At 52.8% G+C, this 12,570-nt stretch overlaps 1 protein-coding gene across 2 annotated transcripts; it reads right to left on the reverse strand.

The window, feature by feature from the left end:
* Positions 1–213: 213 nt before the first annotated feature.
* Positions 214–3,573, reverse strand: LOC120390734 (phospholipase A2 inhibitor and Ly6/PLAUR domain-containing protein-like). Of its 2 annotated transcripts, XR_005591124.1 has the most exons (3): positions 3,425–3,573; positions 1,570–1,710; positions 214–519 (listed from the first exon to the last, which is right to left on the reverse strand). XR_005591124.1 is itself a non-coding variant. In XM_039513570.1 (2 exons), exons 1-2 carry the CDS (start codon positions 1,763–1,765, stop codon positions 287–289), a joined length of 429 nt encoding a protein of 142 aa, XP_039369504.1. In that variant the 5' UTR covers positions 1,766–1,784; the 3' UTR covers positions 214–286. The 2 variants fall into 2 exon arrangements, 1 of the variants encoding a protein (XP_039369504.1); XM_039513570.1 differs by lacking the exon at positions 3,425–3,573 and having other exon boundaries at positions 1,570–1,784.
* Between the last annotated feature and the right edge of the window lie 8,997 nt (positions 3,574–12,570).

Consider the following 12,570-nt stretch of genomic DNA (forward strand, 5'->3'; position numbering starts at 1 on the left):
TCATTCCGGGCTCCGGTGGACCTGCCGCCGGGAGCTCAACCGGAGCCAAATGCCGCCCCCATGGCAAACGGCCGCCCCAAGCGCCTGCTTGGCGCGCTGGGGTCTAGAGCCGCCCCTGGCCGTGAGGCACCGGGACAGACACACCCATGCGCTGGGCAGACCCTTGGCTATGCAGCAGCCCCTTTGCATCGCCCGGCAGCGCGGAGGGGCCTCAGAGGGGGTGCAGCTGGGACTTCAGGCCTTTATTCGCAGGCTCCAGGTGCTGTGGGGCCGTGCCGGGCGGGGGTCAGAAGAGCAGCTTCACCAGCAGCAGCCCAGTCAGGCCAGGCAGGTAGAGGGTGAAGGAGAATCTCCCCAGAGCCGGGCTGGCCCCACTGGTGGCTTTCTCTGCAGGTTTGGAGATCGCCTGGGTGAACACGTACGTGTAGATGGTAGAACTCAAGGCGGTTACACTTTTAATGTTTTGTGCAGATGCAGTAGCGCAGCCTTTTGCAACAAATGTTGCTTCATATGAAGGAGCTGTACTCGAGGGAGAAAACCAGCGTGTTATTGGGGGGGGGCAGCTCTGGTTCCTTCTCTGCCTCCAGAACCTCTGTCTCCACCATCCAGCAGTTCCCACCTCTGCCTCCCGTTCCCACCCCCCGGTGCTCTCCCTGCTCTCGCTGTAACCGGCCACGGCAGAGCGGGTGTCTGGTCCCCTCCTGCCTCCCCCGTGTCCCTTTCTGCAGCTTTACAAGAGACTGAAGCTGGAGTTTGGAACCAGCTGATCTCCGGGGCAGGCTCCTTCCCCAGCGCCCGGCACCCCCGGAGAACACACCCGGCTCTCACCGTCCCCAGCAGCCCCGACCGCTCGGTTCAGTTATTTTATAAACACCCCAAAGCGCTGGGAGTCCTGGACACACGCTGAGAACAGGAGCTTCCGCACTGAGCAATAGCTTTGTCACTTTAAACATACAGGGAGTGGGGTCTAGTGGTTAGAGCAGCAGGGGCTGGGAGCCAGGACTCCTGGGTTCTCTCCCCAGCTCTGCATCATCGACATAACAACCCTTCCCATGGCAAGAGACGTGTTGTCGTAACGCCAGGGGCAGGGCGCCATCACTGAGAGGCGGGAGCTGGCCTGGAAGGCAAAACTCCCCAATTCCTCTCCCCTTCCCCCTGGACAAGAAACCCCCTTGGCTGCCCCCACCTGCCCAAGGGCCCAGCACAGGCCAAGGGTCTGGGAGACTCTAGGGGCTTGTCTACACGACAGTTTACAGTGGTATAAGTTATGTCACTCAGGGATGTGAATAAGCCACTCCCCTGAGCAAGTTTCACCAACCTAAGTGCTGGTGTGCACAGCGCTATGCTGGCGGAGGAGGTTCTCCCAATGACGGACCTGCCGTCGCTCGTGGAGGTGGATTTATTATGCCGACTGGAGAGCTCTCTCCCGCCAGCACAGAGCATCTTCACCAGATGTGGTACAACGGTGCAGTGTAGACTGGCCCTAGGTTTCACCAGCTCTCTGGGGCGTTCCTGAGGTGTGAGATTCCCAGGGTAGCTCCCGCTCTGCAGCCAGCTGGCAGCATTTACCTTTCACTAGATACCCAGCGAAATTGACGCAATAGGTCTCGTTCCCGGTACAAGGGGTGATTTGGCTGTGGCAGGGATCAGAGTTCAGAGCGAAGCAGGTTGGGCACTGCAGCCCATTCGCGGTGGTGCTCCCCTTGGGTGCTGAAAACCGAGAGATTGAGAGACACATATGATTACATGGTGGATTAAAATTCATTTATCCCGTGTTGTGCACCTGCTGTCCCGCATTCCCCATGCGTGCAAAGGCCCCACCCCCAGCCCGACGGCACATCTCTGTCTTTCTGTCACACGGCAACCTCTGAACCTCACAGCTGATGAATTCCAGAATTTCTGAGCGTTTTCTCGGCACCCAGGGCCAGAAGTCTGCTGAGAAATCGGAACCCCACCCCCACCCTCGCCAGCTGATCAGCCTAGAGATCTCCGCGACTGTCTCAGATCAAACTCCTGGTCAATGGCCCCACTGACACCCCATCTCCGCTCTGCCCAGCATCCCCGGAGGTGTAACATGATGACACCCGGAATGACCCATCTCCCAGACAGAAAGGAGGATGGTGGGGGAGAGGGGAAATGTCGGCGAAGGGAGAATATACACATACCTGGCATGGGGGGAGGGGAGGAATGGGGCAAAAGGAGATGGGGGGGTGCCCTATATCTATGGCAGAGCAGGGGAAACTGGAATAAAAAGTTGTTGCTGAGGCATTCCAAAAATTTGTTGTACAATCTGTGCCCAGTTGTGTTATTTTCCCAGCCAATCTCTGGGTGGCTGAAGTGCCCCGTCATCCTGGGCTTTGCATGATTGTGTTAGCTACTTAAAGACAGCCTCATTCGCCTCTTCTTCTTGGTTAACTGGTCTGGAGCCGGCCCCTACCATGGCATCCCCCTGGTTTTTCCCCTTGTATCCTTCCCCAGAGACTTTCAACACGTCCGTTTCCTATTCCCATCTCAGCCTCCGAGCATGTGCAGACACCTTTGCTATCCAAGGCAACCCCTCCTCCCGCTATCCCTGCCCGCCCGCCCAGCGCAAGCTGTGCCCCTGGGTGCGGATATCCCAGCCATGTGTGTTCTCCCCCCACGGCTCTGTGACGCCGGCGATGTCACAGCTGGGATCACTCACTGCTTCAAATGCTGAAAGCGACAGGAAACCACATTGTTTGGGGAAATGGCCAAACGGGCGGTTTTGAATTATTTGCACAAGGACCCACGGGGATAAAGTGGCCGGCGATGAACAGCCCCAAGGATCCGAACCCAGTTTCCAGCCATCAGACGAGGGCGGTCTTGGAGCAGCTTCCCATGGGAAGAGTTGGGGGCAAAGCCCCTAACTAGTTTGAAGGTGGAGCCTGACAGGTTCAGGGAGGTTTAGATTGGACCCCATCCCGGGTGCTGACCCCTCTCTCGCGTGCCGCCCTCGCCCATCTGATTTCACAAGGGCCCCAACTGTTCCACCTCCTGGTTTGGGGACCTGCCAGCGACAGGCATTTCAGTGGCGACAGAAATGATATTTGAGTGAATGGATGTTGGGGGCAGTAAAGGGGAGAAATGAGAACAAATACAATTGTGCCGGGGCTGGTCCATATGACCCATTTGACTCTGGCAATGGGTGAGGGGATGTAAGGGTTCGGCGGGGTGTAAATCTACCCTGCCTGCCACGGCCCAGCTGTCTCTGTGCGCCCTGCTGACGCGCGTGAACCGTTCGTTAATGTGCTTTGAGCTAGAGCCCTTCCAAGGTGCTCGAATGGTGACGTGCATCAGCAGGGGGCACACGGAGAGCTGGATTCACACCCCAGCTCAGCACCATCTAACTGTGCGTGTGGACAAGCCATGAAACAGCGACAGTAAAAACAGACCCATAACTTACCTGCCAGTGTGCCCGAGTTACAGTTATCTGCGTTGTTGCATCGTGTGGTGCTGATCCTCAGATACTTGTCCTTCCCAGCAGTGAGAGTGATGAGATCTTTTATGCCACTAGTATAGTCACTCAGACAGTCTCTGGAGAAGCCCGTGAACTTTGATCCATCTGTTGTAACTAAGAAAACAAAGAACGGAACTGAGAGGCTGGGAGGGGAACCTCGAGGAGGAGCAGGGTTAGTTATTTTTTATCTCCATATTTGGTCCTGGGGCAACGCTGCTGGGAGCCTGTGCCCAGTTCTGGGCCCCACCGTTCAGGAAGGAGGTTGGTCAGTTGGGGACGGGTCAGAGAAGAGCCGTGAGGACGATTGAAGGATTAGAAAACCTGCCGTAGCGGAAGAGAGGCCAGGGGCTCGATCCGTGGAGCTGAACACAGAGACGGTTATGGGGCGACGTGGTCCCCATCAGCCAGAACCTACCCGGGAACAAACGTTCACTGACGGGCTCCTCAGTCGGGCGGCGGAAGGTCGGACGCCGTCCCGTGGCTGGGAGTTGGAGCCGGACACACTCAGACTGGGAATAAGGGGAAGGTTTTTCACAGGGAGGGTCATTAACCACTGGGACGATTTCCCAGGGGCCGTGGTGGATTCTCCATCAGGGACAACGTGTAAAGCCAGACGGGAGGTTTCTCTCCCAGCTCTGCCCTAGGGATGATCTAGGGCAGGTCTCTGGCCTGTGCTGGGCCGGGGGTCAGATGAGACGATCCCAACAGTCCCATGTGGCCCTGGGGACTAGGACTCAACGGCCGTGTCTGCACTGCAGAGTGAACCCGGGTTAGCCACGCCCTGGGGTGAGCGTCCGCACTGCGAAGCCTCCCGGGGGTTAGATCCACCCGGACACCACCCGGCCGGTGCTGCACTAACTCCGGGGCAGTGCTAGGCCTTTGGGGGCATGTCCCAGGGCTTCTAGCGCTGCCCTGAGCTGGGCCGTTCTCTGCTGCAAGTCTCTGCGACGGCGTCTCTGCCTGAGAGCTGGGTAGAGCCGGAGCCGGCTGCAGGGAACGTGGGGTTTGAAACATCACCAAGGGCTGTGTAAACCGGCAGGTGACTTCTGGTGCAGCTAAAGGGGACAAGCAGAAGGGCAGGAAAACATAGGCCCAAAGGAATTATGGGAAGGCGTTGGAGGACTCTCAGCATCCCTGTGCGGTAACCTGGGTTCCAGTTGCATCCCAACTGCAAACCGGGTGGGTTCCAGCCTAAATTAAAGTGGAACCAGGGAATAAGTTTCACTCCAAACAGCATCAGGTGCCCTGAGCTCAAATCTCGTATCCACTGAGTTTGAAGGTTTTTGTGTGTGAATAGTAGGTTGGGGGAGGCTTAGGGCTAAACCCTGGGTCACAGAGCTCATTAACTCTGCAGTGGGTGGAAGTTTATAAATCCATTTGTGACTGTGCTGGGAAAATTTCCTGTGTGGAGAGACAGAGATAGAGGGGATGTATGGGATACAGAGAGAGTGTGAGGGGTGTGTGGAGCTAGATAGCTAGATTGAGTGTATGGGGATAGATAGATAAACAGATAGGTAGGTAGATAATGACAGAGCACATCAAAGCTGATGCTGTGCTATGCATCCTTCTTACAGGGTAAATGGAAGGAGCCATTAAACCTCTTTAATTCAATGGAAGGATGAACAGAACTGGGTCTGTAACTCAGGTTTTTTATTCCAAAGGGCAAACATTGAGAAATGACGGGAACTAGTGGAGTCCACTGGCCTGAAGAGCTCAGGTAGCTGAACACGGGGAAGGTTTGGAATCTCTTTAAGTCAAATGGGCAAAAACCATCTTGAATTTGCATCCCAAGCAAGGTTAAAAATGTGTACGGCAGGGCCCCAGCCCTGAGCTGTGACTAATAGCTTCAGACAGGACCCTGGGAGCAAGGTGACAGTGTACAAGGGATCTCAGCGCCAATTTCCTGTTTTTTACATGATTCAGAACGCGCATTTCCACCGAAACCAGCTTCGCTTGTTGCAGCGCAGCCATCCATTGGGGAGATGAAAACTTAGTGAATAAAAATCAGTAAATAAAACTCAAGGGGTGAGATCCTGGCCCCACTGAAGTCAATGAGAGATTTGCAGTTTGGGGCCAGGATTCCAAACCACTGTGTCTTCCAGTTGCTACGTCAGACACAGTAACATTGCCTGAGTGTCGAGCACAGACTGAGTGCTCTGTGCAGGGTGACCGTGCTTTGTTGATGGACTGTTTGGGGTTGGCCTTAGCGATGAGGTGAGGCTAGTGACAGACTGTGAGGTAGGATGTGCCTGGGTTGCTGGCAATGTCACCTACCCAGTGTATTTTCTTCTGCCACCGTAATGCAGCCGCCTGTAGCCTTTGGTACTGTGCAAGGCTCTGCCACACTCTGGCAGGTGTCTCCTGCGATGGCGCACTTGCTACATTTCAAGGTGTCACCTGGAGAAAGAAGAAGAGGTGTTTCCTTCTTACTGTGGCGTGACAGTGTCACTCTGACACGTCCCTTAGCCCCAGTCGTCCCCCTTTGCTCTAAACAAGCCGAGGGGTTAACGGACCCAATTTCCTCCCGGACACTCGGTAATTGCACAATTTCAGCCACTGGGCCAGCTGTACCGGGGGGCCAGACTGGGGATGGGTGAAGGGGATGATGCTCTTCCCAAGCTCCGCTCACAAAATAAGCTCCGCCCACCCAATACGTGGCTTTCGTTGTGCACATATTTACAGTACTGGAGAGTCGCTCCCTTCGCAGCCTGTGTTGGTAGAGTCTGTCGCACCGCCAGGGGTTCCAGGCAGCCCCCATGGTCCTCACAGACTTCTCAGATGCCTCTCCCCCATATCTGTCTCAGGGATGCCATGCAAGCCCCCTACCTCATGCCAGGGGCTCTGTGTACCCCATCCCATATATCACGGTCTCCCATTTTCCCACCTCCCCCATGCCAGGGGTTCTGTGTGGCCCCCATTCCTCCTCCCCCACGCCATCATCCATCTTTCTATCTGGAGATCAGCTGCTCAGGGTGTAACATGTTACGCTTCATGGGGACACTGACAGAGCTGGGCTGGGGGGATTGATGGTCTGGAAGATATCAATGGCGCCACCAACTGTGATGCCAGAAACTTTGGAATTGATCACATGCAGGATTCAGATGTTATCACGTTGCACAGTAATAGGGAAATACCATTGAGGTGAGTGTGGCCAGGTTCTCCGGGCTGCCAGCCGGCCAGCAGAGGGGTCTGACGGAAAGGTTTGGGGTGCAGAAGCCATTGTCTTGGCCCCCAGACTCATGGGGATTGATCCCCATTGATAAGGCTCCCAGATGGACTAGCCCCCAGGTTTACAGCCCAGTTACACGGCCCTGAGCCTACGGGACATAAAAGTGACTTAAGGAAAAGCCAGCTTTGCACACTTCCCTCTGGATCAGCCCTGCCATTGCAATATATGGGGAATGGGAAGGGTGGAAATTGTCAGGCAAAAAACTGTGTTAAACAGAACAAAAGGATGTTCCTTGTCCCTTATTCTCTGAATTACCATAGGCAGAAGTAGCATTAATCCCCGCGCATGGACATGCGCAGACCTCTTGGGGACATGTAAGTGTATAATCACTGCCCTTTAGTCCTTATGTACAAACAGCTTCGCAACTTTTCTTTTAGAGAGGCTTAGATTTTCAGGCTATGATGATGATCATAGCCTGAAACCAGAGAACCTCGCCCAGCCATTCCTCCCTGCAGTCCACATCTGATAGTTGAGCTTTTTAGAAGGATATCCAATCAGGGCCGGCTCCAGACCCCAGCGCGCCAAGCAGGTGCGTGGGGCAGCATTTTGCCGGCAGGGAGGCATTTGGCTCCGGCGGACCTTCCGCAGTCATGCCCGCGGGAGGTCCACCGGAGCCCCGGGATGAGCGGACCTGCCGCAGGCATGACTGCGGAAGGTGCGCTGGTCCTGCGGCTCGGACGGAGCTCCAGCAGGTATGCCTGTGGATGCTCCACCGGAGCTGCGGGGACCGTCTGCAGGCACTTCTGCCCTGGCCGCGGGACCGGGGAAGGGCGGCGGAATTTCTAGAGCCGCCCCTGCGTCCAATCTCAATGGAAAGATTCAACAAACATGTGGACAAGGGGGATCCGGTGGACATAGTGTACTTGGATTTCCAGAAAGCCTTTGAAAAGATCCCTCACCAAAGGCTCTTACGTAAATTAAGTTGTCATGGGATAAAGGGGAAGGTCCTTTCATGGATTGAGAACTGGTTAAAAGACAGGGAACAAAGGGTAGGAATTAATGGTAAATTCTCAGAATGGAGAGGGGTAACTAGTGGTGTTCCCCAAGGGTCAGTCCTAGGACCAATCCTATTCAATTTATTCATAAATGATCTGGAGAAAGGGGTAAACAGTGAGGTGGCAAAGTTTGCAGATGATACTAAACTGCTCAAGATAGTTAAGACCAAAGCAGATTGTGAAGAACTTCAAAAAGATCTCACAAAACTAAGTGATTGGGCAACAAAATGGCAAATGAAATTTAATGTGGATAAATGTAAAGTAATGCACATTGGAAAAAATAACCCCAACTATACATACAATATGATGGGGGCTAATTTAGCTACAACGAGTCAGGAAAAAGATCTTGGAGTCATTGTGGATAGTTCTCTGAAGATGTCCACGCAGTGTGCAGAGGTGATCAAAAAAGCAAACAGGATGTTAGGAATAATTAAAAAGGGGATAGAGAATAAGACGGAGAATATAGTATTGCCCTTATATAAATCCATGGTACGCCCACATCTCGAATACTGTGTACAGATGTGGTCTCCTCACCTCAAAAAAGATATTCTAGTACTAGAAAAGGTTCAGAAAAGGGCAACTAAAATGATTAGGGGTTTGGAGAGGGTCCCATACGAGGAAAGATTAAAGAGGCTAGGACTCTTCAGCTTGGAAAAGAGGAGACTAAGGGGGGATATGATAGAGGTATATAAAATCATGAGTGATGTTGAGAAAGTGAATAAGGAAAAGTTATTTACTTATTCCCATAATACGTGAACTAGGGGTCACCAAATGAAATTAATAGGCAGCAGGTTTAAAACAAATAAAAGGAAGTTCTTCTTCACGCAGCACACAGTCAACTTGTGGAACACCTTACCTGAGGAGGTTGTGAAGGCTAGGACTATAACAATGTTTAAAAGGGAACTGGATAAATTCATGGTGGCTAAGTCCATAAATGGCTATTAGCCAGGATGGGTAAGGATGGTGTCCCTAGCCTCTGTTCGTCAGGGGATGGAGATGGATGGCAGGAGGAAGATCACTTGATCATTGCCTGTTAGGTTCACTCCCTCTGGGGCACCTGGCATTGGCCACTGTCGGTAGACAGATACTGGGCTAGATGGACCTTTGGTCTGACCCGGTACGGCCTCTCTTATGTTCTTATGATTCCAAGTGATGGAGAATCCACCCCCCTCCTCTTGAGAACCTGCTGCCAGGGTTAATTCCACCTTGGACTGGTCTAAATTCAACTCCCAGCCATTGGAGCTCATTCGGCCTCTGTTTGCTCGGTTGGAGAGCCCTCTGCTACAGGAAATTGTAGGCCTGATTCCAGGTCACACTCAGTCCCCTAACAGTGTAATTTACTCCTGTATTTAGTCCCCTTTCTGCTGCCAAAGCTGGGCAGAGGGGCCTTCGTGGAAATAAGAATTCAGGGCAATGTCCCGTAATGGTGCCCCTCAGGCCTGGTCTACACTATACAGGTTGTTATAGCTACGGCACTTGGGGGGGGAGGGAGATCCACACCCTGAGCACTGCAGCTAGGCCGATCTAGTCCCTGGAGTAGGTGCAGGTCGATGTGTGGATCCCACAGGGATAGAAAAACCTCGTCCATTGGCATAGGCGGTGTCTTCACTATGGGGCTCTGCCGGCCCAGCTACAGTGCTGCGGGTAAGTCACTACAGCAGCCGTAGTGTAGACAGGGCCCTGTACCCCACCCAGAGCTAATCCCCCCTCCCTGCATAGATTGTTCCCAGGACTGGGGATCCCTGGGGTGTGAAGTCTCCAAGTCCAGAAGGGGGGTTACATGGCCACAGCAGCGAGTGACTCACCTTGTGCACTCGTTGTAGCTAGGAGAGCAGGGAGCAGGCAGAGGATGAAGGAAACCATCCTGGTGCTGGGAGGCCCACGGGGCCGGGCTCGGAGCTGAATGGAGCTTCTCACGGCTGACACGGCGAGTGCTGCCAGAAGGGAGGAGGAGAGAGTCAAGAGTGAAATGAGGAGGAAAAGGGAATAACAGCCGAGATCTTGGAGGGGTGCGGAAGCACCAGCAAACAGAGCCGCACAAATAACCGATTTTATGATTTGCTGGCAGTTCCAAAAGATCGGGAAAAAAATCATTTTTGGTTGACCCAAAATTCTCATCCAACTGAAAAGCTGTTTGAAAAAATGGTTTTAGTTCATTTTCAAGCATTTTAAAACATTTGTAAATTGGTTTTTAAATTAAAATTTCCATCAACTTTGAAAGGAATTAAAATAAATTGATTAATTCTGGAGGTGTCCAGACAGAACATTTCCATTTTTCAGGATTTTTTTCCTGCTGAAGCAATGAAATCGACACAAACCTGCATTTTTTAGTGGAGAAAAGTTTTGGTTAGAGAATTTCCCCCAGCTCCCCATGGCACAGACATGCCCAGCAGTAGCAGAGCGGGGGCTCCGGGACATCCAGAGACGGGCGCTCGGTAGGGCAATCCCTGTAATAGTCATTGCTCCGGACGGAATCATGGTGACCAGCAAAGCGGAGACGTCAAATGGAGCCAGTGAGACTCACGGGGACACGACCTGCCCCTGCCTCAGCTTCATCCGCCATCGCGTTGCCCATTGACCCAGCTCCGTTCGATCTCGCTGAGGTTCCCGACTAACCTCAGTAAGTTGCCTCCTCTGCAGATTTCACCCACCTCCTTGCTCACCCCCCGTCAGATCATTTGAGTCACTTGAACGCTGGGTCTAGGATAGAGCTTGGAGGCCTCCACTTTTAAGCTTTTGCCATCACACAAAATTCCCATGAATTCTGGCTCTGTTTTCTAGAGACACAAGGTGGGGGAAGAGATGAGTGTCCGAGCAGCACTGAGCTCTTCTGCAGGTCAACGGAGCTCCAGAGCTTGTGTCTCTCCCCAGCAGAAGCTGGTCCAATAAAAGCTTTTCCCTCACCCACCTTTTCTGTCTAGTATCCTGGGACCCACACGGCTACAACAACGCTGGAAACTCCTCTGCTCTCTGGCTGTTGTCCCATTTCTCCTCCATGCCAGTCCCTTGCCTCCTGCCCCAGCACTGCTTCGATTCCTTACTGCCCCACAGCGAGGGAGTTTGCCAAAGGCTTTTTGACAGTCCAAATCAAGTACGTCGACTAGATCTTCTCTTCTCCCTAAGCCTGGGATGTTCAAAGCAGCCGAACGGAGGCCCAACTCCCAGGGAGTTTCAACAGACGCTGGCCCCCTCGCTTCCAGTTTAGCCTTTGAAAATCTCCCTAGTTCGCTCACACACCATTCCATGAGTGGGGCTGCTTTTCCTTTGCACAAACTGAGCCGCTTTATCCCTGCAGCTTGCATTTACAAGCTTTCAGCAGATCATCAGTGATGACAAGCAATAATTTAACACTGCATTAAAAACTCTTACCTTCAGCCGCACCACGGTTCCGTTCACCTCCAAGTTCTCTGTAATATCGAAGAGGTGAACTGACCTGTCGAGCACGGCCCCTTCCTCTCTATATAGTCCAATGACACAGTCTGATTAATCTAGAAACTGGGAGTAACAGTGAATGATTTACTGAAATGTAATAAATTGCACAACCCCCATACCTGGCCACTCCCTCTTCAAATACCATTCAGATCGACCCTTTCTCAATCCATCAGCTATTGTTTTATTGAACTTGTCCCATACTGTCTGCTGGTTCATGCAACAGAGATACGGGGCGATCCTCAGCTCAGTCACGGGTAGAGTTGCAACGTTTGCATACCAGAGGTGTTTATCCAGATCCTGAGGTGCTGTAAATGATAGAGGAACCGGTAAATTCACAGCAGCTGGGGATCTGGCTCCATTGATTCCACTGGAGCAAGGACCAATTGATACCAAATGGGGGTCGGGTGAGATTGTCAGAATGAAACTAAAGATGGCCATGGAGTTGGCCCCGTTACAACAGCTCCCCGCCCATTCCCAGAACAGGTTGTTAAATTCCTTCTCATTCAATTGTGTTAATATTCACTGGGGACAGATTTTCTTATCTGCCCCATACCAGGGGGTGGCATCAAACTGGGTCTCATGTGCATGAGGTCGCACCCGGCTGGGGGAATTTAGTTACAGAATAACTGAGCAGAGAAGATTGTTTCAGCCTTGGCTGCATTTCAGGCCAGCTTTGCTCCCGGAGGTTGTCAAGATGGGCAGGGGGCTTCCACACAGAATACAGGTGTTAGGCTCTCCAGGAGTCTAATGAGAGAGAGCGGCTGGAGATCAACTGATGAACAGTGCCATGGAAAAGCTGGGGATTAGTTATAACCACATATGAACTCCCAGCTCAGATTCAGCCAGGCAGCGTGGTCTGGTAGTGGCACCTCACTGAATCTGCAGCCTTGTTCTCTAGGATCTCATCTGCCATTGAACGCACATGAGTAAGGTCGGGTGGATACCAGAAACGTTTGCTGGCACAGCTCTGCGGGTCGGGGCGCGTGATCTCCTGGGACATCGCTGTGCAGGCCAAAGCCCCAGCATGGGGCAGTTATACCGGCAGAAAACCCCTTTTACCCATAGACGTTATTTCTGCCTCCTACTGATGCTGTCCCACGGTGTGTAACTGAAACATTCATTGGCGCAAGAGCCTGAGTCTTCCAACCTCCAGGTCCATCCTTCTCTCACTTGTGCGCTCGTTCACTGTGGTCCAACAAACAGGGGGACTCTCACGTAGGAGCAGGGAGGGGATTTTCCCTCTGGCTTTGGCCCTGGGGCGACGCTGCTGGGATCCAGTGTCCAGTTCCTTGGCCCACGGTTCAAGGGGGTGGTTGGTCGATTGCAGAAGAGCCACGAGAATGAGGAAAGAATTAGAAAACCTGCTTCATCACAACAGACTCCAGCAGCTCGGTCCACTGAGCTTAGCACAGAGAAGGTCCAGGGGTGACATGATC

This window comes from Mauremys reevesii, linkage group 24 (assembly GCF_016161935.1).
Source record: "Mauremys reevesii isolate NIE-2019 linkage group 24, ASM1616193v1, whole genome shotgun sequence".
NCBI lineage: Eukaryota > Metazoa > Chordata > Testudines > Geoemydidae > Mauremys > Mauremys reevesii.

Coding starts and splice junctions, on each gene's coding strand:
- LOC120390734 (XM_039513570.1), bottom strand. CDS start 1,765: ATGAATTTTAATCCACCATGTAATCATATGTGTCTCTCAATCTCTCGG. Junction 520..1,569: donor CGCTGGGTATCTAGTGAAAG/GTAAATGCTGCC, acceptor CCTCGAGTACAG/CTCCTTCATATGAAGCAACA.